The following is a 26,734-nucleotide window of genomic DNA, read 5'->3' on the forward strand; positions in this document are numbered from 1 at the left end:
AAGCAAGAGAACTCTAACCCAAGACAGTGAAAGACCATGGTACAGAGACTATCACACTACCCAAGACTGGAGAACAATAGTTTGATTTTGGAGTGTCTTCTCCTAGAAGAGCTGCTTTCCATAGCTAAAAGAGTTTCTTCTACCCTTACCAAGTGGAAAGTAGTCACTGAACAATTACAGTGCATTGTTAACTCCTCGAGTGAAGAAAATTTTTTCGATTATCATAGTGTTGTCAGGTGCATGAGGAAAGAGGAGAATTTATAAAGTATAGGCCAGACTATTTGGTGTGTGTAGCAAAAGAAAAAATGAGCCATAACCTGAGAAGGATCAGTAATTATGTAGGTAAACATGAATATCTATAAAATCTCATTTCTAATTTTGTATAAGGCTTGTCTGAAGTAATTTCCTTCAATGACATGAAATTTGGAGTAATATATAATGTCAAGTTCATTAAACTGAATAAAAAATTGGGGAGGAATCCCAAGGACCCAAACAAAACAGGGTACATGAGACCTTTGAACAAATAAGAATTTTATTTTAAAAGTTTGACATAACCAGTTATGTGAGATGTCTGAAAGCAACTTCCAATATACTGTACATAACTTATCTGTATAACTTATTTGTATAGATATCTGGTCATTGCAGTAAATACTGTACTTGTATATCTCTGACTAATATTTACTGAAATTCAAAATCTATCTCTGGCAATTATAAAAAAGACAATGCAGTACAGAAAGGTTAGAACAAAACACCAATTATTATGATGACATACGGTGACACTTCTGTTTAGTTCTGGGTATTGTACTCCACACTATCTAAGCTGTCTCTCATACGTGATATTGCAAACTAGATTCTTTAACATTTAATGACAGTTCTGCACAAGTTTTACAAGTTTAAAGAAAAAAAATACTCCCTTTGGAAATAGATATATTTTTCATTTAACTCATATCCATTTAGTTAATGGATAACATGCCTTCAGAACCCGGCTGATGATAATCAAATATAAATGGTATATTTATGTTATGTATGTGTTATGTCTAAAGTGCAGATAACGTTCTTCATTCATTCAATTTCTTGAACTTCATCATCACATGTAATCCTAAAGATAGTATCTACGTTTTGTACAGTGTAAAGTGCAGATGCTTCAAAATTAGCCAACCTCTAGAACTTTGCAATTATTAAATATGATAACCACCACACCATAAGTAATCATATGTTTCATCACTGTAGAATGCTAACTTGCAGACTGTACTTTTAAACTAATTAAATCATTGATAACTTCCCCCATTATACAGCGCACAATATTTCCTATGACTGAAGTTTTCATAGTGTCAATCTCATGGAACAGAGAAAATCTGAATCACAGTTTCAAGAAGAAAGTATTCAAGTATTAAATTTGCTCAATATGACCAAAACAATTTCTATTTCTTTCAGTCGATACGATGTCATAAAATTGTAGCTCTGCAAATTTCTTTTTAGCCTTTCATCATTTTACCTCGTTTTCCAAGTGGTATATTATTCATAATTGCTACTTAAATGTCTACTGATGGTGTCTAAGCATAATAAGCATAATACCTTCAGTAACAAAAGTCATGTACAATATTTGCATTTGCTAAATTCAACTAATATAAGTAACTGATGAGTACAGCAAGCTATGGAATGCTAATGTCTAAATCAAACAATAAATAATTGTGCTAACAATAACAAGATTACGAGCGATTGGCTAAACGTGATTATTGTTGTCTCATTGGATATATCATATTGAGTCTTATGACAAAATGGTAGAAGAGAAAGATTGCTATTATTTAGGTAATTCCAGTAGATACTTTTCATCTATGGGCATACTCTGAAACACAGCAACGCCATTATATTGGAAATCTGCCACAGATTTCATTTAATGCAAGAGCAGGAGTCCAATTATTTCAGATTTCTCCAAAGACATTGCTTCTAGAATGTGGCAAATATTCCTGTTCTGTATTCAATTGGTAACTCTGTGTATTGGAATTCATTTTTTTCTTCAATAATTACACTTTTTTCATAGCCTCCCGGTAAAATTTTCAGGCCAAGGAGAAGAAAATACTATACTTATCTGGCATTGAAAGAGTTACAGATACAGATTATGCTCATTTAGTTACTGCAATTACTCTATCATCATATATATGTATATATTTATATATATATATGTATTTATAACAATAAGAAACCTCTACTGTAGAAAAAGATACTTACAAACAACATAATGGCATTAATAGCCAAGTTTTATTTGTCTTGGTTTGCAGTTAGAAAATATTATAGGAATTCTATTATCTTAAATACTATAAAGATACAGAATATCTTCTGTTAACTCACAGAGTTAAGTTCTGTATTATATATGTATATGAGAAATATTATTGATGCTTCTTATCAGCAAATGGAGTCTGCTCTATGTTATACTACAAACTTCTTATATTTCAGTAAACAGTTTCAAGGAGATTTTTAGAAGACAAAGATCAATTGATACATTCATAAAAGCACTTTAACCTACCAAAGACCTTGAGATAAACATTGGAAAACCAAATGACATATTCCAAAGTATTCTCCATTCATATTCAAGTTCATTTTCCAACTGTCTTATTGGTTGTAGAAGATTCCTTTACAATCCATTTTATCCCAAGGACTCTAGAGGGAGTGTTGCATGAGGGATCGGTCACAAGGATAACCGTCTCCCAACACGTCTTCTAGGACTACGTGCTGACCATAATATATCTTTGGGGAATGGCTGGGAATAAAGAGGAATGCACTAGGACAGCAGAATGATTGTGTCGCAATTCTTTATATACCATGGGAACATTGAACATTTGGCACCATTAGTAATTACTTTTAGGCGGTATCACACTAACACGTTTTCTGGCATCTTCTATCTTCTTGTTGCCCAACTTTGCACCAAGTAGCCAATATTTTCTTTTTTCTGTTAGAGCAAAATTAAATTTGCTCTATTTTATGATAGAGCAAAACTGAATATGATCTATACTGTATGTCTGGGCAACATGCACAGGCATGAACACAGGGGCTTTTACTTACAACACTAATATTGACAATTATTGCAAAGTTTTTACAGCAATAAGCTATAATATGCCACGAAACACGCTCGTGTGGCACTGTCTTCAATCATTTTCCTTTGCTTCATCTGACTTTCACTCACGATTAGCACTTGTAAAAGATATCTGCTTCTGATAAACAGTCCCCATTTGTAAGTTTCCTTAATAAGGCTAGATGGATTACAGTCTAAGTCTGCTCATACCCCTCTCTGATACTCGTAACAATGAACTCAAGTCCTTATATCCATTCCAAAGCCTAAGCTGCATGCAGTTTCATGAAATAAATTGATGAATTCATGGAGATGAGGTAGGCCATTTGGTTTAATACAAGCACTGTAACTATGTGTCCACAAAATCACAAAATACTAAATCAATGGCATGAAAACCTTAAATAATTTCAAAGTAAATGTTCATATCACCTTAATTCAAATTGAATATTCTGCTACACTCTCCTAATCTCATAAGAATCACTTAAAAAATGTTGCAAAGCACTTACACATAAAGGAACTGTCTTCATCCCAAAAAAATCACAGAAGAAATAAAATTCCCATATAAAATTGATTCTAAAGCTTTGCTACATTATTCTCAGCATTCAGTACTGAAGTACTAATTCCTTATTAAAAATAAGGGTATGAGATGACTGAGACTTATAAGGGTTGGTAGCACACATTGGGGATTCTGTTTCAAAGACACCTCAAAGCCTTCGTAACATCCCCACTCCACAACTGGGAATTTACAGTACTGTAGTTTAGAAGACTGTCAAGTAAATTGCGTAGCAGAAGTTACTTTAATTGTCATTTTATACATGGAGATAGACAATAGTGTAAACATTAGCGCTGCTTGAGATAAGGTACATGCAACTGGATTTAAGGCAGGCTGGGTATTTTTTGGCAATTTAATGTTTCCATCAATGTTAAATTCTAATCTTAGAAATGATTAAAAGTTCAATTTCATCCCTTAATGACTCTGAAATCATAATTAAATGGCAGTACATTATAGTACATTTCACTGAGATTTATCACACAAAATTTTCCAAGTCATATACCCTGAAAAGTTAACAATATGCACCATTAATCTGAAGAATGTCCAGAATGTTGCACAATATGCATTATATCAGTGACTAATTATTAAAATATTCACATTAAACTATCAAGAATATGATTTCTTGTACTTGTACTTTGAAAACAAGATTTAATGATGGATAAAAAGAATATTTCCATCAATGTTAAACTTTTACACATGAGTAATAGCTTTAATTTGTTCTTGCGAAAAGAAAATGGGACGGAGGTTACTTACAATTAAATACTGTTCGTCAATTTTGGCATGTTAGGCATAAATTGTAATTAATAAGATATAACTATGGTAGCTGGGATTCCAGCCTGTTTAAGAACCTCACCATTACTCAATATAAAAAACTTTTACATAATAGGGTATATTTACATACATCCATCCCTCACATGGAATTAAATTGGGTATTTTTCAGTAAAGCTGAAGAAACTTATACTGCAGTTTTAGTTAATTGCCAAAATTTTACGTTGAAGGCATTTCTTAACATTGTTTATATTGTTATCCCTAAAAATGAGCGCATACCTAATATTACTGTACACAAAATAATTAACCTAGAATTTTTAAAATAAACACTATCCTCACCAGTATTTAAATATCTGTGAAGTAGTGACATATTTAAGAATTTATCACCATTTAATTTTATAAATCATGTATTACTACCAAATCCAATGTAGTTATACTTCTCAACAGAATGCAAATGAGAGTCTTCATAAAACAGTCAAATGGCACATTCTTTAATCGCAAAACTCACAGCCATGACATATGTTGAAAAAAACAACACAAAATTTATAGCCTCACACACTATCTAAGCACCTAAAACAAGGTCGTGACTGTTTTCACTTTACAATAGTGCTCTATACATTCAAATTTCCAATGAGAACACTTGATGTCTATCTCCATGTTTCTACAACAAAGTAAATTTTGGAAAAATTTTCCATTATCTCCTGAAATTTTAAGATAATGAAATTTGGTAGTCATATGATTTGAAACTTGTTGAAAGGTTTCCTTGATATCAAAAGATAAAACTTACAGATACAGTAGCTATAATTCCTTTCAAATACCAAATGTCTTAGATTTATCAGTATTCTGAAAGCAGCCACAGCTTTCTCCCCCACAAAAATCTATATGATACTTTCTTTATTTCTTTCGTTGTCCTCGGTACTTGACGCATTGCTAGAATTACCACACAGCTGCATTTCAATTTCATGGAGGCGATGTTCAACCTCCCATTGCTGCTGGCTTAGTTTCATGCTCATGGTTGCATTTTCAGATTCCAGCGTCACTAGGCGCTCTCGAAGGCGACGGATTTCTCCCAAGAGAAGCTCTTGCGGAGAATCGCGAGGAAGAGCACCGGCGCTGTGAGAACCTTGGAGTTGTACTGCAAAAAGAAAGGTCGGTTAGTTTCACAGCTCAAAATGAATTACATTTCCACTTCATAAATGCTGATACTCTCTTGAATAATGACAATAATACATCTCAATAAATTACTTCCCTTCATCAGGTAAAAAAATAAAAGAAATTATAACTTTACAATCCCAAACATTACCTCTATAATAATTTATGCATACTGTATATCCTTTTAATTCTGGTTTAAGAATAAACCAGCAAAGTAGAAAATTACTTAAATTAACTCGTAGCTTAACATAAAATCATCTCCCCTTTGTATGTTTCCTGAACACACGCTTCAACTCTGCGATAACTGTACTGTATGTATTAGTTTTCTTGGTTATTTGAGAAAAATCTAACTTTAAAAGATTACTTTTATCTCGTGTCATATTTTTCAAGAATGTTTTAGATATTTTACTTTTAAGAAATACCAGTACATCAATTCAATATGTAAATTACTGCCTAGTATTTTTAAGCTAACCGACTATGAAATAACTTCTCATTCCTTTTATGTATCAACCAACTTCTGATAAATACTTGAAACTGAATGGGTAGCTATATTGTTCTTATCACAATAGCAAAATTAAACTAAGAAATTAAAAGTGGAAACCCTAATGATTACACAATAAATGAAGATAAACATTATAATACAGTACCAGTATGAGATATGTTATAAAAGTAAAACACTGTTATCATAGTAAAAATGTTGGCTTTCTGCATCTCTCGACCAGACAGCCCAAAGGTACACATCAAGGTTTATTATGCCCTACAACACCCTCCACACTTATGGGCTACCTTGGGGCACCTCAATCTAAACCAACCAACCCAGTATCATATGAGCAATGTCACTAAACTACTGGTGTTGTGCAGTACCATTCATTTGCGGCTGTACAGATTTAGTGTGTGTCCCTGTTTGCTTCTTAAAACTACAGTGATTGATGTTAACTGTGTTGAACATAGTACATAGAGTGGAATATACAAATCATAATTTAAATATGAGAACTGACAATGTTATCAATTCTCTTGTGATATCACTCGCAGAAATTTTATACATTAGGAAGCAGCCGAAGGGAACTTCCATCAGTACGACATGGCTATCTCACCCAAAATTAGATTTTTCTTACGTCAAAATCCCTTTAAAAGCCAACATGAGTATACTACATTGAACAGTAGAGTAACTTGTCCCTTGACTTAACGCAAAATATTGTTCTTTTTATGTAAAAGTTATTTCATAGCTTTAGCGAATCCTTCCATTCTTACAACGCAATCATCTATTTTCTACTCGGTTATAAAGGATGCTTCTATCACTTTCCTGAAGCAACAAAAAAATCCTTTGCAGTTTTACAGCTTAGTCGTTGATACAAAATATTCAGAATGTGGGTAACAGCTGACTCTACAACATAAAGCAGCCACTTGAAAGAGATTAAACATTGCTGGAAAATTGTTGGCCAATTACTATCTTTCCAAACCAGAAACATGTCTATTTCTTGATGAAGATTTCAACCATCACCCACCATAAATCAGAACATTACTTACTAATTGCACAGAATTATCAACTATTTTATTTTCAAACCCCTTTGTCTTAATTATTTTCAGAAATAGTAACTGTTTTTTTCTCTATGAAATTAAAATATTTTGGGATGAATGGGCTATTAAGTTACTCCAACGATTACAGTGAAATCAAGTAGCCAGAGTTCTCTTGTACAACTGGGTCTATTTTTACCAATTGTTTCAAGGAGATAAGAATTTACTTTGCATAAACAAATAATATCTAAAGATCATCAAAATTCTATAGATATCACTCAATGAGATATTAGATATTAATTTTATTCAATTATTCAAATTTGATATTCCTCTTTTTTAAATGCAAGCAAAAAACGGATGTTAACGTAGGAAAAATCTATTTTTGGGCTCGAGCCATGTCGTCCTGATGGAAGTTTCCTTTGGCAGCTTCCTACAGTATAATATTTCTGCGAGTGATATTACAAGAGAATTACCGTCAGGTATCACGGGGTTCTAACCCCCGGAACGACTATCCGAAGATATCCTGTATAATCAGGGACGCATCCGAAGATAACCATAGATATCTGCACCCCATAAATTTATATAAGGGATGAGTGTGTGAATATATTTAGTTCAACTGGGTACTTGATATCCACATGTAATTATTTAAATACCAAATCAAATTAAAATAAACACAACCTTTTGTGAAGTAAACACAGTATACAATTACAGTTTTTAAAAGTTTGTTCACTGTAATTACCTATCAAAATGGAAAGGAAAAAAATCTGCTTAAATATTTCACTTCTTTAAAACTTTCATTTTTTGGCAGATCAAATTCCTATATACATATTGGCAAGTTATTTCTGTTATAAACATATTTTCTGGGCTCAGACCTGTGCCGCCCAGTGAAATGCTCCTTTAACATCATTTCTAAGGTTAAAACTTGCTATGAATTTACCAGAGAAAAAATAGTCTAGGAATGCTAGGTTGAACCCACTTCGCTCACCTAATAAGGTGTCGGTATAATTAACTGGGGCGTGATAATTAATCACAACCAGAGGCCTCGTACCATTTAGATATCTCCTCTCAATATCCCTGTACAGCGAGGTGCCGTTCAAGACCTAGCACCGTCTACTAACAACAGTCCAACCCACGCTAGTGACAACACTCCTTTAATAGCACTTGCATTGGGCGGTTCACTTTTTTCGGAGAGTGCTTTTTCCCGGATATGCCCAGGATTTGTATCATGATGTCGGAATCTACTGTCGCTCCGTCAAGGTTGAGTGCCGGATCTGTGAGTTTTGAGTTTTTGGAGGTAGCCTTGCCCTTAGTTGTTATTTTATCACAGTTTTTAGTTTTCGCTGTTCGCGGCTCCGTTTCGGGACCGCCATGGCGGCTGGCTACCTCCTCTCTCTCTCGTTCTTAACGCTTTACAATTAGTCCTCCATACTGATTGTTTTTCGTTTTGAGCCTTTCTGGGTAATTCGCGGTTCGCACCCCGTGTTATTTTATTTTGTTATGGTATTTCATTATCCTGTTAATTACGATACAGTTGTTATGGTACTACGGTACCATGGTACTACAGTATCACAGTTCGTGTTAGGTTGGCATGCCTGCTCGCCTTCGGGCGCTGCTAGTTTTTTATGTTTCCACGTTATTACGTTTTCATAAACGATACATTACATTCTATTTATGACTAGTAGTTAGAGTGGGACTCTCGCGAGGCAGTTTGTTTTTTATATTTTTATGTTGGCACCTCACCGACTTTGTGTTATGTTGCCCCCCCTGCCAGCTCGGTCCTTTCCGCGCTGGAAGGTTTGGCTCTCCCTGCCTCTCGCTTGCGTCCTTCGCTTTCTATCTTATTCGCATGCTTTCCTACTCATTATATTTTATACCATATCAATTATATTTCCAGTTACCCAGAAGGTTACGGCTCACCGTAAGCCTTTGTTCAGGACTCGTAAGTCTTCGAAGCCCCCGAAGTCGGTCAAGACTTCATCCGCTAGAGTCCCCCAAGACTCCGCCGCCGTATCTTTGGCCCCTCAGGGTCCGGTATCCCCGCCGGCACCCGTTCCCGCCCCGGCGGAAACCTTCGACCCGAAAGCCTTTTCTGGGGAACTTCTTTCCCAGATCGGGTCCATGATGTCGTCCCTCACCGAGAGGATCTCCAACAATGAGAGCCTGGTGCAAGGCCTCATGCATTCGGGGCTGCCACAACAGCAGCAATATCCCATCCCCGACGCTTCCAAGCTCCCGCCATTCACCAAAAACAACCCCTGGAAGATGGCTCTGCATTCTCCCTTTACAGATAGCATGCTCACCATCGAGGGTTTTGGCCCCCGGCCTGTCGAGGACTATGAGTTCTACCCGCCGGGACTCCAATTCCCCTTCCCCGGCTTCGCCCGTCTGACCGAAGAGGCTCTGATCCGCTTGGATAAAGTCCCTAGGGAGATGGTCATCTATCCCAAGGAACAGGCCCAGTCTACCTTGGTCTGGGCATTAAACGAGTGGGACTGTGTAAACACAATGCTCACGCCCCACAAGAGTTCTTATACCATGTTTGTGGTTGATGAACAAAACCCTACTCCATGCGTCACTAAGATCATGGATATTGCTTACCAGTCCGCCAAGGAAGAGGAGCCTCTGCCTCAGCTCCGGGAGACAGACTTGACTTCCCTCCTCTATCCAGGTGACCATGAGTGCTGGCGTAACGCCCCGGCCACCTTCACGGCAGGCAAACTGAGTGCTGACTGTGCTTCCACACAGTTCAGCGAACACCTCCCCAAGCTCCCGGAATCACTAATCCGCCTTGAATTCGAGGCCTGGTGCAGGCTGAGCAGATCTATCAATTCAGCCACTTTGGCCGAGATGACCGCCAATACCTATGAGGAGGAATCCCTCTTCAAAGTTCTTACCAAATCCCTCCTACAGACCTTACTAGTTGATGCGTTTGAGTTCCTCAACGCTAGGTTCCGTTGCCGGAGACACGTGTTAGCCGAGGCTACCATCAGGCATGAGCCTAATAGGCTCATCAAAGCCCCGGTCTGGGGCCCAGATCTCTTCCCGGAGGACTTAGTAAACTCTGTGCTCAGCGAGGCAGCTCGGGTCAACCAGAGCCTCAAAGTTAGATGGGGCCTAGTCCCCAAGCGGAAGTTCGAACCAGCTGGCGCCTCTGCCCGAGGCAGGAAGAGGTTGAGGCTCTTCCATTCCTCCCAGAATAGACAGCCTCTTCAGCTTGCACAACCCCAACCTTCTACTTCGAAGGGACAACCTCAACATCAGTACGTGTTGGTCCCTCAGGCACAGGTAGCATCGTCATCTTATGCTACCTCCCCTGCCTTTAACCACACCTACGAGTCCCAAGGTTCCTTCCAGAGGTGCCTTTCGCAACAGAGGTGGCGGAAAGGGTTTCAACCGAGGTAAGGCATTCCGCGGAGGCAGAGGCGGCAAGCCATCCTCAGCCCATTGAAAATCTCCAGGTAGGAGGGAGACTTTACGTCTTTCGAGCCCGTTGGAAGTTCAACAATTGGGCTTCCAGCATAATTTCCAAAGGTCTGGGGTGGAGCTGGATAAAAGAGCCCCCCCACCGACCAGTTTTTACCAACTTCCAACGGAGGAACTGAGATCGTTTGCAGAAGACCTATTGCAGAAGAACGCAATCCAAAGAGTCCATCGCTTAAAATTTCAAGGTCGCTTGTTCAGCGTGCCAAAGAAAGGCTCAGACAAGCGAAGAGTAATCCTAGACCTGTCCTGTCTGAACTCCTTCATTCGTTGCGTCAAGTTCCACATGCTAACCGTCTCTCAGGTAAGGACCTTACTTCCCCGTGGGGCCGTCACCACCTCTATAGATCTTACTGATGCCTACTATAACGTTCCAATAGCAAGGCACATTCGTCCTTTCCAAGGCTTCAAACTAGGCAAACAGGCCTATGCGTTCAAAGTGATGCCATTTGGACTCAACATAGCGCCCAGGATCTTCACCAAACTAGCAGAGAAGGTAATTCAAGAATTTCGAATCCAAGGGATTCAAATAGTGGCTTATCTGGACGACTGACTCGTCTGGGCAGACAACGTCAGGAACTGCCTCACGGCAACGAACAAGGTTCTCACCTTCCTTCGACAGTTAGGGTTTCAGGTCAACCTAGACAAATCCCGCCTGGTCCCAGAGACCAAGTTTCAATGGCTGGGATTACAATGGGACCTACGCTCCCATACGCTATGCCTCCCCAAAGCCAAGAGGACGGAAATAGCAAAGAACACGAAACGGTTTCTCAGGGACAAGTTGTCGTCCAGGAGGAATCAGGAAAGAATTCTAGGCTCCTTACAGTTTGCCTCCGTAACAGACATTGTCCTAAAGTCCAAACTAAAGGACATAAACAGAGTATGGCGCTCCAGGGCAAACAAGAAGGGTCGAGACAAAAGAGCTCGACTTCCCCCAATCCTGAGAGAAAGTCTTCAACCATGGACGAAAGTCAAGAGCCTATCGAAGTCAGTCCCCTTGCAATATCCGGCCCCAGGACTCATCATTCACACAGACGCCTCCTTAACAGGGTGGGGAGGATACTCCCAGCACAAGAAAGTTCAGGGACTATGGTCGACGGTATTCCGACAATTTCACATCAATGTCCTAGAGGCCATGGCAGTATTCCTTACTCTAAAACGACTGAAACCAGCCAGGAACCTTCACATCCGGCTGGTTCTAGACAGCGCAGTCATAGTCCACTGCATAAACAGAGGAGGCTCCAAGTCAGCCCACATAAACCACGTCATGTTAGCAATATTCTCCTTGGCAACTTCAAACAAGTGGCATCTGTCAGCAGTCCACCTTGTGAGAGTGCGGAATGTAGTGGCGGACACACTTTCGAGGACAACTCCGCTGGAGTCGGAATGGTCCCTAGACCAACAGTCATTCAAATGGATCTTATCTCAGGTCCTGGGTCTTCAGGTGGAATTGTTTGCGACGGAATCCAACCACAAACTACAATGTTACGTGGCCCCCAGCATGGACCCTCGGGCTCATGCCACAGACGCAATGTCGTTAGATTGCAACGTTTGGAAGAGGATTTATCTGTTCCCTCCGATAAATCTCCTGTTGAAAGTATTGGACAAACTCAGGTCTTTCAGAGGCCGAGTAGCTCTGGTAACCCCCAACTGGCCCAAGAGCAATTGGTTTCCTCTGTTACTGGAAGTGGGCCTCTGCCCTCGGCAGATTCCCCATCCTATACTAACACAAGTAGTACAAACTCGCAATGTGTTAGCTTCCTCAAGAATTCAGAGTGCCCTAACTTTATGGACTTCATGAAGTTTGCAGCTCAAAAGGGTGCAAATATTGACCCTCTAAATACCCTATTCTTGGAATCGGATAAAAGGGAATCCACCCTCCGTCAATATGACTCAGCTGTTAAGAAACTTGCAAAGTTTTTAAAGGACTCAAAGGTTGAAAAGATAACGATGAATCTAACTGTGACCTTCTTCAGAACTCTCCTTGAATCAGGCCTAGTAGCCAACACCATCATTACGATAAAATCAGCTTTGAAAAAGATCTTTCATATTACGGATTCATACTTCTCGTCCATCCCGAGAGCTTGTGCCAGATTAAAACCATCGACTCGCCCTAGTGCGGTTTCCTGGTTCTTGAATGATGTCCTGAAGCTGGCCTCTGACACTCTTAATGAATCCTGCAATTACATGGCACTGTTAAGGAAGACATTGTTCCTACTGAGCCTCGCTTCTGGCTCCAGAATTTCAGAACTTCCTGCCTTGTGTAGAGACTCAGGTCATATTGAATTCCTTTCTTCGGGAGAAGTCCTTCTCTCCCCTAACAAAGTTTTCCTTGCTAAAAATGAGGACCCTCAGAACAGGTGGTCTCCCTGGAAGATTGTTCCACTTCCTCGGGATCCATCCTTGTATCCAGTTAAATAGAACTTCCATTACAAACACAGGGCCCTTATTTGTTAGAGAAAATGGAGGAACCATTACCCTTAAAGGAATCAGGCAAAAAATCCTTTATTTTAATAAACAGGCTAATCCTGAATCATTTCCCCATGTCCATGACATTCGGGCTGTTGCTACTTCAATTAATTTCTTCCACCACATGAAATTTGATGAACTCACAAAATATACAGGCTGGAAGTCCCCTAAAGTTTTTAAACGCCACTACCTAAAACCTTTGGAAGCTCTAAAATTTGCTACAGTAGCAGCTGGGAATGTGGTTCCTCCTGAAGGTACTGAGTCTTAATCACAATGTCTTGCTCTTTCCCTCCTACCTGCCTTACTTATTGTTATTATCTAGTTTTGGTTTTGTTTTTCTTGACTACACCCTTATGGTGTATTATTTGATAACTCGTTAGGATCTCAATTACTACGAATTGTTTTTATTTTATACCTGTATCTAGTCTTACTCTCCACGAGCTGCTTTTGTTATTTATCCTGATGTTATTTATTTGATCTGCATTATCTGCCTGTCTTTTTGCCATCCCTAGTATGGGATTTTTTGCCATTATTATATTTAACTATTCACTATTAATATTGAGAGTACTTACCCTCGGGATACCCTGTATATCCTTTACTGATATTACAATCATGTTTGGTATTATTTTGTATTTATTACTTCCCTCAGGTATTGTGTCAAGTTTGGGTCCTTATTCTCTGGCACTATTTCACTGGGCGGCACAGGTCTGAGCCCAGAAAAGGGATTTTGATGAAGGAAAAATCTATTTCTGGGCGAGAGACCTGTGCCGCCCAGTGAACCCACCCTCACCTCCCTTCTTGGGCCCCAATCTTGGGTGCTATAAGGAGTGACGTCACTAGCGTGGGTTGGACTGTTGGTAGTAGACGGTGCTAGGTCTTGAAAGGCACCTCGCTGTACAGGGATATTGAGAGGAGATATCTAAATGGTACGAGGCCTCTGGTTGTGATTAATTATCACGCCCCAGTTAATTATACCGACACCTTATTAGGTGAGCGAGCTGGGTTCAACCTAGCATTCCTAGACTATTTTTTCTCTGGTAAATTCATAGCAAGTTTTTACCTTAGAAATGATGTTAAAGGAGCATTTTACTGGGCGGCACAGGTCTCTCGCCCAGAAATAGATTTTTCCTTCGTCAAAATCCTTTTTTTTCCCTTAACCTAAGTCATTGCTGAGTAATTACAATAATTATAATAGGATGGATACTAATTATACTTGGGAGGGAAGGGTTGCATTCTTAATTATGTTTTGCATATATTTTGAATAAAAAAAAAAAAGAGTTTACAGCATCATATTCTTTTAGAAAGGGTTTTTTTTCAAAAAATGGTGGACGAAATGGGGAATATTGCTTTCTATTATCTTAATGCAAGCTTGGTTTTTTTTTTGTATAAAAATTAGAAATTGTGCCAGATTTATTTCTAAATAAATGTCTAATTTCTTTTAGATATAGATAATTATCTTCACAAAAGAAAATTGCTAAATTTTCATCACATATTACCAACAGGCAACAAGAAATCTGCCTAACGAGATTATCATAAGGTATAGATCTTCAAGTGATACAGCACTGTTTGAGAATAACTTGAAGATTAGCATTTTAATCATTAAGAATTTCTTAAAAATTTTGATAAAATGATATGGCAGAAAATGAAGTAAAATCACAACTTTCTCTTATGTAGGTTTACGCATCTTTAAACTTACACCCTCTTCTGGCTCTACAATATAACAAGTAAACTTAGATAGGCAGAAATAGAAAGCTACAGTATTAGAAGAAATTACTCGAGTCCTAAATCGTTCGACACATCTGAGTCAGCAGTGAATTACAGGTGCTAAAAGGTCTTAAAAGATTCTTGTGCAAAAAACCTGTTACTCCTTATCTTTCCTTTGAATGTCCCATAATACAAGCTCTACTTTACCATACATGACAGGGTACTTAACACAGAACTATTAAAGGCATTTATTCTAACTACTGTACTCTTCATCCATCGCAAAATTAAATGAATCCATTGACCAACAGAAACTGATACATCTTAAAATGATTTTACTGACTTCATAGGTGCTAAACCCTGATTTTCTGGAGATATTCTCTTACTGTGAAAGTGGCAGTCACTTTTATGAATGCAGAATGATTTAATTCTTATATCTATGGAGACTACATACAGATAAAATTCAAAGTTTAAATTGATTGATTCCTGTACAGATGGCACTGGCTGTTCTATTTTTTTCATTCAAAGGATTAAAATGTTTCATTTCTTGAATTCTGATGATTCACGTATATAAATATCTGAATGGAATAAAATGTTATTTTCATTAGTAAAATAAATTTTTGAATATACTTACCCGATAATCATGTAGCTGTCAACTCTGTTGCCGACAGAAATCTACGGTCGGGATACGCCAGCGATCGCTATACAGGTGGGGGTGAACACAACAGCGCCATCTGTGGTCAGGTACTCCAGTACTTCTTGTCAACACCACCTCAATTTTTTCCTCGGTCCACTGGTTCTCTATGGGGAGGAAGGGTGGGTCAATTAAATCATGATTATCGGGTAAGTATATTCAAAAATTTATTTTACTAATGAAAATAACATTTTTCAATATTAATCTTACCCGATAATCATGTAGCTGATTCACACCCAGGGTGGTGGGTGGAGACCAGCATACATGTTAACAAAGAAGCTAAGTATCCCGTATTTTATTTTATTAGTTATTCAAAAATAACATAAAATAAATAAGTACCTGGTAAGGAAGACGACTTGAACCATTACTCTGCCTTTATTAAGTACGTCTTCCTTACTGAGCGTAGCGGTCTTCTTAGGATGCTGAACGACTCTTAGGTGCTGAAGTATAAAGGGCTGCAACCCATACTAAAGGACCTCATCACAACCTTTAACCTCGGCGCTTCTCAAGAAAGAATTGACCACCCGCCAAATCAACAAGGATGTGGAAGGCTTCTTAGCCGACCGTACAACCCATAAAAAGTATTCAAGAGAAAGGTTAAAAGGGTTATGGGATTATGGGAATGTAGTGGCTGAGCCCCCGCCTACTACTGCATTCGTTGCTACGAATGGTCCCAGGGTGTAGCAGTTCTCGTAAAGAGACTGGACATCTTTGAGATAGAATGATGCGAACACTGACTTGCTTCTCCAATAGGTTGCATCCATAACACTCTGCAGAGAACGGTTCTGTTTGAAGGCCACTGAAGTAGCCACAGCTCTCACTTCATGTGTCCTTACCTTCAGCAAAGCAAGGTCTTCTTCCTTCAGATGAGAATGTGCTTCCCTAATCAGGAGCCTGAATAGGTAAGAAACTGAGTTCTTAGACCTTGGAAGAGAAGGCTTCTTGATATCACACCATAAGGCTTCTGATTGTCCTCGTAAAGGTTATGACCTTTTTAGATAGTACCTAAGAGCTCTAACTGGGCAAAGTACTCTCTCCAGTTCGTCCCCCACCAAGTTGGACAGGCTTGGGATCTCGAACGACTTAGGCCAAGGACGTGAAGGAAGCTCGTTTAGCAAAAAACCGAGTTGCAAGGAACATGTAGCCGTTTCAGATGTGAAAACTATGTTCCTGCTGAAGGCGTGGATCTCACTTACTCTTTTAGCTGTTGTCAAGCACACGAGGAAAAGAGTTTTTAATGTGAGGTCCTTAAAAGAGGCTGATTGGAGAGGTTCAAATCTTGATGACATAAGGAACCTTAGGACCACGTCTACATTCCAGCCTGGAGTGGACAACCGACGTTCCTTTGAGGTCTCAAAAGACCTAAGGAGGTCCTGTAGATCTTTGTTGGTGGAAAGATCCAAGCCTGTGTGGCGGAAAACCGCTGCCAACATACTTCTGTAACCCTTAATCGTAGGAGCTGAAAGGGATCTTACGTTCCTTAGATGTAACAGGAAGTCAGCAATCTGGGTTACAGTGGTACTGGTTGAGGAAACTGCATTGGCCTTGTACCAGCTTTGGAAGACTTCCCCTTTAGACTGATAGACTCTGAGAGTGGATGTCCTCCTTGCTCTGGCAATCGCTCTGGCTGCCTCCTTCGAAAAGCCCCTAGCCCTTGAGAGTCTTTCGAAAGTCTGAAGGCAGTCAGACGAAGAGCGTGGAGGTTTGGGTGTACCTTCTTTACGTGAGGTAGACGTAGAAGGTCCACTCCTAGAGGAAGAGTCCTGGGAATGTCGACCAGCCATTGCAGTACCTCTATGAACCATTCTCTCGCGGGCCAGAGCGGAGCCAACCAACGTCAGCTGTGTCCCTTTGCGAGAGGCGAACTTCTGAAGTACCCTGTTGACAATCTTGAACGGCGGGAATGCATACAGGTCGAGATGGGACCAATCCAGCAGAAAAGCATCCACGTGAACTGCTGCTGGGTCTGGAATCGGAGAACAATACAACGGGAGCCTCTAGGTTATCGAGGTAGCGAACAGATCTATGGTTGGCTGACCCCACAGGGCCCAAAGTCTGCTGCAAACATTCTTGTGAAGGGTCCACTCTGTGGGGATGACCTGACCCTTCCGGCTAAGGCGATCTGCCATGACATTCATATCGCCCTGAATGAACCTCGTTACCAGCGTGAGCTTTCGATCTTTTGACCAGATGAGGAGGTCCCTTGCGATCTAGAACAACTTCCACGAATGAGTCCCTCCCTGCTTGGAGATGTAAGCCAAGGCTGTGGTGTTGTCAGAGTCCACCTCCACCACCTTGTTAAGCTGGAGGGACTTGAAGTTTATCAAGGCCAGATGAACCGCCAACAGCTCCTTGCAATAGATGTGAAGTGTCCTTAGCTCCTGATTCCATGTTCCCGAGCATTCCTGTCCGTCCAAAGTCGCACCCCAGCCCGTGTCTGATGCGTCAGAGAAGAGACGGCGGTCGGGTTTCTGAACAGCCAAAGGTAGACTTCCTTGAGAAGAAAGCTGTTCTTTCACCACGTGAGAGTAGACCTCCTCTCTTCGGAAACAGGAACTGAGACCGTCTCTAGCGTCATGTCCTTTATCCAGTGAGCCGCTAGATGATACTGAAGGGGGAGGAGGTGGCGTCTCCCTAACTCGATGAACAGGGCCAGCGATGAAAGTGTCCCTGTTAGACTCATCCACTACCTGACTGAGCATCGGTTCCTTCTCAGCATGCTCTGGATACATTCTAGGGCTTAGTAGATCCTTGGGGCCGACGGAAAAGCCCGAAAAGCTCGACTCTGAAGATCCATACCCAGGTAGACAATGGTCTGGGATGGGACGAGCTGGGACTCCTCAAAATTGACCAGGAGGCCCAGTTCCTTGGTCAGATCCATAGTCCATCTGAGAATCTCCAGACAGCGACGACTTGTGGGAGCTCTTAAAAGCCAGTCGTCTGACGGAGCCGGACACAAGATCATGGTACTGCTGCACAGTCTGTGAACTGTCAACCATGGGGAAGCGAGGAAGTACAGCGACAACCCGAAGCTGTCTAGACTGTCTGGGTCGTACAGACAACTCCTTATCGGGTTGCTGAGGTTGCCGCACTGCGTCACAACAAGTCACTTCTGCTGGTTGTTGAACGTCTTCCCAGTGACACACTGACTCCGTAAACAAAAAAATCCTCTAACAAGGACTAAGCTTGGACTGCATGTCTTGCAACAAAGCTCAAGGTCTATGGGAGCAGGTGTGGTAACAGACGGGGTTAGCGACTGAAGTGGAACCATTACCCTCCCTGGAAGCATGTTATGCTTAAATAAAAGTCCATAGGAGGCTAAGCAGCTAAAGGCTCCTCTCCAAATGACAGAGTCCTCAAGGGAATATCAGAAGGAGGGAGAATAGCACTTTCTCATCTACAGGAACCATATCCGAGAAAAGCTAAGTTCTCTCAGTGAGGGTTTCACTGGTGCAAAAGCAGCAGACTAGAAGGCAACGTTATGAAACTGCTTGACAGTCTAGTGAGTTGGCAACAACCAAAGATGTGTGACTGAGGAGCATGCGGTAAGGTATGCAGAGCATACTGTATGCAGAGCATGCTGTATGTAGAGCATGCTGTAAGGTAAGCAGAGCATGTTGCATGGCGTGCGGCTTATGCTGCATGGGAAGAGGCTCATGCTGCATGGGATGAGGCTCATGCTGCATGGTATGAGGCTCATGCTGCATGGGATGAGGCTCATGCTGCAAGGGATGAGGTTCATGCCGCATGCGTTGAGGAGGATGCCGCATAGTATGAGGCTCCTGCCTCATGGGTTGAGGCGGTTGCCGCATAGCATGAGGCTCCTGCCTCATGGTTTGAGGAGGATGCCGCATAGCATGAGGCTCCTCATAGCATGAGACTCCTGCCTCATGGGTTGAGGAGGATGCCGCATAGCATGAGGCTCCTGCCTCATGGGTTGAGGAGGATGCCGCATAGCATGAGGCTCCTGCCTCATGGGTAGAGGAGGTTGCCGCATAGCATGAGGCTGCTGCCTCATGGGTTGAGGAGGATGCCGCATAGCATGAGGCTCCTCATAGCATGAGGTCCCTGCCTCATGGGTTGAGGAGGATGCCGCATAGCATGAGGCTCCTCATAGCATGAGGCTCCTGCCTCATGGGTTGAGGAGGATGCCGCATAGCCTGAGGCTGCTGCCTCAAGGATGGTGGAGGTTGCTGCAACGCATGAGGCTGCTGCCTCAAGGATGGAGGAGGTTGCCGCAACGCATGAGGCTCCTGCCTCAAGGGAAGAGGAGGTGAGTTGAGGCTCTTGCCTCAAGAGTTGAGGTTCTTGCCTCAAGAGTTGAGGCTCTTGCCTCAAGAGTTGAGGCTCTTGCCTCAAGAGTTGAGGTTCTTGCCTCAAGAGTTGAGGCTCTTGCCTCAAGAGTTGAGGTTCTTGCCTCAAGAGTTGAGGCTCTTGCCTCAAGAGTTGAGGCTCCTGCCTCAAGGGTTGAGGAGGTTGCCGCAACGCATGAGGCTCCTGCCTCAAGGGAAGAGGAGGTGAGTTGAGGCTCTTGCCTCAAGAGTTGAGGCTCTTGCCTCAAGAGTTGAGGTTCTTGCCTCAAGAGTTGAGGTTCTTGCCTCAAGAGTTGAGGCTCTTGCCTCAAGAGTTGAGGCTCCTGCCTCAAGGGTTGAGGAGGTTGCCGCATAGCAAGAGGCTCCTGCCTCAAGGAAAGTGGAGGTTGCTGCATAGCGCTGGTACCTGGCAACTCCCAATGCGGCAGCTCACGCATGGAGGCAGGAGGAGCCTCAACATCATACGTCTGGCAGGGTGGACTGCGCAGAGGTGGAGGAGCGCTCGCAGGAGGAGGTGTGCTAACCTTCTCTGCCTGAAACTCCTGCATCAACACCGCAAGCTGAGACTGCATTGTCTGCAGCATAGACCACTAGAGTCTAAGAAAGACAACAACAAACGGAGCTACTGTCCGTTGAGACTGAGGGTCTAAAACAGCTGGTGCGGCAACAGACGGAGTTACTGCCTGTTGCGGTACCACCTTGCCTCTCTGGGAGGTGTGCAGTTGTCGTACTGCAGCAAGTCCGAACTGACCCAGTGCTAATGGCTCCACCTAGGAGTTGGACTTGCGCGGAAGGGACCGACTTGCACTTAAAAGCTGCAAGATTTGGTCCATGGTTTCTGCGAGAAACCTCTTCCGCAGACGAGGAATAAATGGGCTCTCTCGTCTTTGTGTGGGTGGGGTGATCACGTCGGCTACGTGAGTTGGTTACACCCGAAACCACGGAGGGAAACGTCTGTTCGTCGATCAAGGCCTGATGAACCCATAAGTCCTTCGACGTTACTTCTCCCCTGGCTTGGGAGCTTGTAAGAGGTCCCAGACTAGGCGAACAACTGGCACGAACAGACGAACCCTCGAACGCAACACTGTAACACTTTGCGCTTATCACTTTATCACTTTTGATTTTCTGTTTGCACTTATTTCACTGAACTCGAAACTTTAAGTGGTTTGTACCTGAAACACGCAATTCTATCCTTCATTAAAAGTTAGTAATTGCGAAAACAGCATTACCATGTAACAGAAAAACATAATGAAAGATAAATAATTCAGTGGCTGGAAAAGAGACTAAACACTAGATCAAATAAACTACGTTTAAAATCTCTCACCGCATAAAGCCTGGGAACAAGAATAAAACTCTAGAAACGTTTACCTTCTTCCCCTAAAGAGACTAGGGAGAAGAGCAAAAACGATAACAACGTTACCCGCTTGAACGAAACGTTTATCCTCCTCTCTCTCCCTCCGTCTCTATCTCTCTCTCTCTCTCTCTTGACTTAGAACCTGAGAGATGAGCCCAATTATATATATCGTTAAAACATATTATTGTTAAAGGAAAAAAACTGAAAGATTTCCCAAATAAAAAGTTCCTTTATTAGAATTAAAACCATTTAAGCTAAGAAAGAATGAACAAAACGCTAGAATCGGTTTACTCTTACTGCAACGTGACACCGTGAATACTCTCTCTCTATCGTAACGATAGAGCGCAAGTTGAACGTTCTGAACGTCAACAACTGCAGAGACAAAACAAAACGTTAGTTCAACTTTGAAAACAGTACGAGACTATCAAAGAAATTCTTTCAAAAACATTAAAATAGCATAATATGTTAACAGGTAAAAACGAAATGACGGGCTCAATGTTAATTAACTTCGGTTCCAAGAAAAGACCGCCTACTATTAGGAAAGGTCGAATATAAACAAATATAAAAATTAATTTTAATAAGTTTATAATAAAAGGAAGTTAATCGAAGAGGCCTATAAAAGGCGGAGAGATATAAAATAAATCTATAACTTTTGTTAAGCAAAATTAAGAAAGAGAGTCTATACTCTCTTCGACGCCAACACTTCCGTCTAAGGGAAGGGTCGGCCATTAAAAGTGAAAGAGAGTTCATACTCTCTTCGTCACCAAAATTAAATCAAAAATTAAATCAAATTAATTCCAAAAACTTGCTAAGCTAATGATAAAGCTTCCTGAATAGCGAAGGCTAAACTCTAGAGCAAATACATCACCAAATCGTGAGCAATAACTCCAGAATCAACAGCGTATCCATGTAGGTCTAGCCGGAGGCACGACAGAGGAAAAATTGAGGTGGTGTTGACAAGAAGTACTGGAGTACCTGACCACAGATGGCGCTGTTGTGTTCACCCCCACCTGTATAGCGATCGCTGGCGTATCCCGACCGTAGATTTCTGTCGGCAACAGAGTTGACAGCTACATGATTATCGGGTAAGATTAATATTGAAAAATGCAATTTAAATCTTTTAAGCTATACAAAGCAATTTGTAAAAAAAAAAAAAATTATGGATGAGAGTAAGGACAGGTGGACTACTGTGCACAGAGGAAGCGGGGCGTGTTTGGATGAGGTTCACACCTGGTGCAGTAAGGGAGGCAGCAGAGATGATGTGATCAGAGGCTGGGGATACAGATGGCTCACATGTGACTGGTGGGACGGGTAATGAATAAGCGATGTTGGCCGTGGCATAATTCGGTGACATCAAGGGAGACACCACGTTGCTCGGGGTAGTAATAGTCGAGCGCTTGTCCGCACTGTCGTACGATGTTATGCTTGCGGTTGTCCCTGTTGAGAAATTAAAGTCATCATTGAAGGCATTGCGTAATTCTTAACAAACGTTGTGTGTAAAATTACAGTAAATCATATGATATGAATGGGAACATCCTCACAATTTCAGAAATAAATGTCTTAAAAGTAAATGACAGAAGAATATAAAAAAAAATTCAAGAGCACAGACACAATAAGAATTTATCAAAAGGTATTCAGTTGTTACTGTCAACCATAGATTACATACAGTAGATGATTTTCACATACAGATGTGCATATACTTTGTGTGCTGAATTATGCATTTGTAAAGCCCATATCTAGCATAGACTCTGCATATCTTAAAATAGGGATTTAATGTGTAATGCTGGGACTGGATAATAGAGAGGGGAAATTTAAACAACCAAAATTAGTGATAACGTTCAAGTGTTGATTACAGCATCTTCCTTGAGGGTCTGTCGGGCTTCATGGTCTGTCTCTGGACCACTTTTGATCTAATCCTCTAAATCTATATCATTCTTTGGGACAAGTGGCTTCACCAGCTACAAACCCTAATCATCACTTGTGTAGAGAATGAAGGCAAAATAAATATGCATACTAGAAGCTTTTACCAAAAAACTGGTAAACATATGCGTGCACGCTCTGTCGCTGAAATGACAAAGGTGTTTTCTTTAAAGACAGTTTCTTTTCACAGTTAAGATGAACTGTCGCTTCATGCAAACATGCATCTATATAATTACCTAAACTTTCCAACTTGCCAATTGGATAGTATTGAAGGAACAGGGAGTGGTCATGGAGGAATATAAAGGAAAAGGGGTGTTAAATGGAATTGCATATTTTTTTTTTTTTTTGGGGGGGGGCGTAGAGGGAGGGGAGAATGTTAGGAGTGCTGAATCATCATCGTATGGGAGAGTAAGAGGGGACACAACATCCTGTGTAAGAGATCTAAATTGTTATTTACAGAGAGCAACTGTTTATCTTACAAGTTAAGTGTCCTTACTTCTAGTGGATAAAAGTAAAACTAGGGATTATTTAACCTAAAGCACGAAAATTATTCAATTTTCAATTCATGTTTCTGAGGATAAAAAGATACTTCCGTTTTTTGTAATCTACTTAGAAAACCATTCTGTACAGGACTCCAATATCATAACCAATCAGGTCATTGCTGGAGGGATGCAGAAAGGAAATGTAATTTGTCATACATATATCAAAAGTAACTTCTAGTCATGAATCTATGAAGTGCTTCTAGGATATTTACATTACTAGCTAATGCATCAATATATTCGTCAATAATTTCACGACAACTATAACTACGTATGGGCCATATATACATACACACACTTAAGGTTTATTGAAATACTTCCTGAAGAATACTGTTTAAGAGAGTAGCCTACTGCATACATTTTTTCTCGCACTACCAAGAACTGGTTCTGAATTAAGTAATATAATCATAATCCTTTAAATGTACTCAAAGGATAGAAATCACAAGATTCAATAAATGTAAGTAAGCAATGAGCGTGTTAAGGCTCACTACAATACAAAATAGTTCTTCAAATGTTCTTAAATAAAAGTTAAAATTCTAATAATACGGTATTATATGAATGCTAAATTAACTCTGATCTTGATGGTGGAATAAATTAATGCATGGCTGTAATTTGAAGAAGTGTCCCAAACTTAGATAAGCCTATTTTCAATAGCACATCATTCTCTCGGATATTGTGATTAAATACAGAATTTCTAAGTATCCAATATACAATTAAAAAAAAACGTTCTCACTCTATACATTTATTGTCTGCAGACTTCCATCTATATTTCCCAGATAAACAATTCATGCTTAACAAAAATATACAGTTACTGAAAAGTTACTCATATGGAAAATTTTTTCTGAAATTACTATCTTTATGAGGAGAAAATTTAATGTTTTCCAGCATTTTAACACACAGGAAGGCAACTAAGCATATTCAAATAAATATCTTTAAAGGTGACCTATGCATCAGATGTTAACTAGTGAATGTGGCAAATAATATTTAAAAACAATGAATAGGAGTTTCACTCTCAAAATGCAGTGGCCAAACTACATTTTGAACCTCCAAATATTACTCATCTCTAATGCAATACTGTAGTTCAAAATATCAAAATAATAGAACAATGAAAATTTATATGAATTTTGGGCCTCTTATTATCTCAAGATAACCTTAAATGTACATACGTAACTAATTTTTTTAATCAAAACAAACTAAGCTAGATGTCCAATGAGCAATTATGAACTTTGCCATTTAAGCTTCTGTTATGTAAAGAAAATTGGAATAATTGTAATCTGAAAGCTTTGCACAAGGAGTTACAATGCTTCAGATGTCTTAATAGTGTATTTGACAACGATATATCAGTAATTTTTCATTTAATCGTCACATAATGATCTATTTGGTGCAATTAGAGATATGTGGTGTTATAAATGTAGATAACTGCTTATGATCGAAACCACATTAAAAGACTGAATAACTATTCAGTAAGTGCCACTTGAACAGGAGTAGATTTCTATTTAAACTAGTCCTTGCTTTTATATCCCTCCATATGCTATATTGTCTAATAGTTATTTTTCTTTATATAGCGATCTATTTACTTTGGTAAACCTTATGAACTAAATACAGTAGTTATCTATCTACATATCAAGGCACTTCCCCCAATTTTGAGGGGTAGCTGACAATCAAACAAATGAAAAAAATGGGGCCTTTCCTCTCTATGCTCCTCCCAACCTGACGAGGGACTCAACCGAGTTCGGCTGGTACTGCTAGGGTGCCACAGCCCACCCTTCCCCGTTATCCACCACAGATGAAGCTTCACAAGCTGAATCCCCTACTGCTGGTACCTCCACGGTCATCCAAGGCGACCGGAGGGAGCAGCAGTAGTTATGTATTTGATATTTAAATTTTGACACAGATGGCATGGGCGGCCTTGTGCTGTTAAACGCCATACCCTTGGCAGCTTATATTCATATCTACTCCTGATCAGGTGCTAGCAGTATATAAATTCCATTTTAGTTTTGTCTTTAAAATCCTGGCTTCTACTGAGTTCCATTTTAGTCTTGTCTTTAAAATCATGGCTTCTACTGAGCAATCAATTTACATTTATGAATCTTTGGTTTCAAACATGAGCATGATGTGAGAACTTAGGTTTCATTTTACAAATGTAGTGTATACAAGTTGCATGTGGATGATTTCTCGCTAGTTCTGCTTAGAATATTTGCTTGATTAAGGATGATTGAGGTAGGTTAACAACAGTCATCATCAATTTATTTTTTCTGTAGTTTACTAAGCTTCTCCATTAAAAAAGTCCCCATTTTGCTTTGCATTTCTTTATATTTTATAGTTGTTGTTTGCGGAATAGTTTTTTGTGTCGTTTATCATTCTATTTGTTTGCTTTTAAAGGATTATAGTTCACACATTAACTGCTTTTTTTCTCTATTTTTTCTATCCTTTTATAAATGAAATGTTGAGCTTAAATAAATTAGGGTCCACAAATTATAAACATAATCACAAGAGAATTCTCCAAGTGCATATATATGACCTGTTTACACAAATATTGTACTTTTTGCAACATTGAAAATAAACGAGAATGAATAAATTATATCAAATACTTTCCCATCTACAAAATATCTCATTTATTACCATATAATTAAACACATGATTAATGATAATACAATAACAACAGTAACAGGCAACATTAATATAACCCACAAAAACACCATAGGTTCTTGTAAGTAGCCACCACACCCATTCTGCCTCCAAGTAATTATTCTCATAATGAATCCTCCATCCCTTAGATATATTAACTATATCATATTTCTATCTTTGGATGACTTCAAGTTATCCTTAAGAAACTATTATCAAAACATTAAAATTTTGGGTTACAAATTTTTCACAAACTAGGAGACCTCTGGTGTCTCCTGATGATATGTGTTTTGCCTCTGTCGTTTCATTTTTTTCAATCTTCCAGTCTCCTATTTTGTGTCCCTCTCTTTCAGTATTCCAAAATTCCCCTGTCTCTTATTTTGTGTCCCTCTCTTTCAGTATAGCCAAAATCCTGTCTCCTATTTTGTGTCCCTCTCTTTCAGTATACCCAAACCCCCATCTCATATTTTACATGTCTCCCTTTTTCATTATTCCCAAATTCCCCTGTCTCTTATTTTGTGTCCCTCTCTTTCAGTATCACCAAACTCCAGTCTCCTATTTTGTGTCCCTCTCTTTCAGTATCA

General features: G+C 40.1%; 1 protein-coding gene across 1 annotated transcript in view; it reads right to left on the reverse strand.

Moving 5' to 3' along the window:
- LOC137631359 (uncharacterized) overlaps nt 1–26,734 on the reverse strand; it is a 467,812-nt gene that overhangs the window by 74,151 nt on the left and 366,927 nt on the right. The window contains 3 exon segments of the mRNA XM_068363133.1: nt 5,329–5,523; nt 9,191–9,526; nt 22,297–22,503. Coding sequence (XP_068219234.1) covers nt 5,329–5,523; nt 9,191–9,526; nt 22,297–22,503 — 738 coding nt within the window.

This window comes from Palaemon carinicauda, chromosome 39 (genome assembly GCF_036898095.1).
Source record: "Palaemon carinicauda isolate YSFRI2023 chromosome 39, ASM3689809v2, whole genome shotgun sequence".
Classification (NCBI taxonomy): Eukaryota; Metazoa; Arthropoda; class Malacostraca; order Decapoda; family Palaemonidae; genus Palaemon; species Palaemon carinicauda.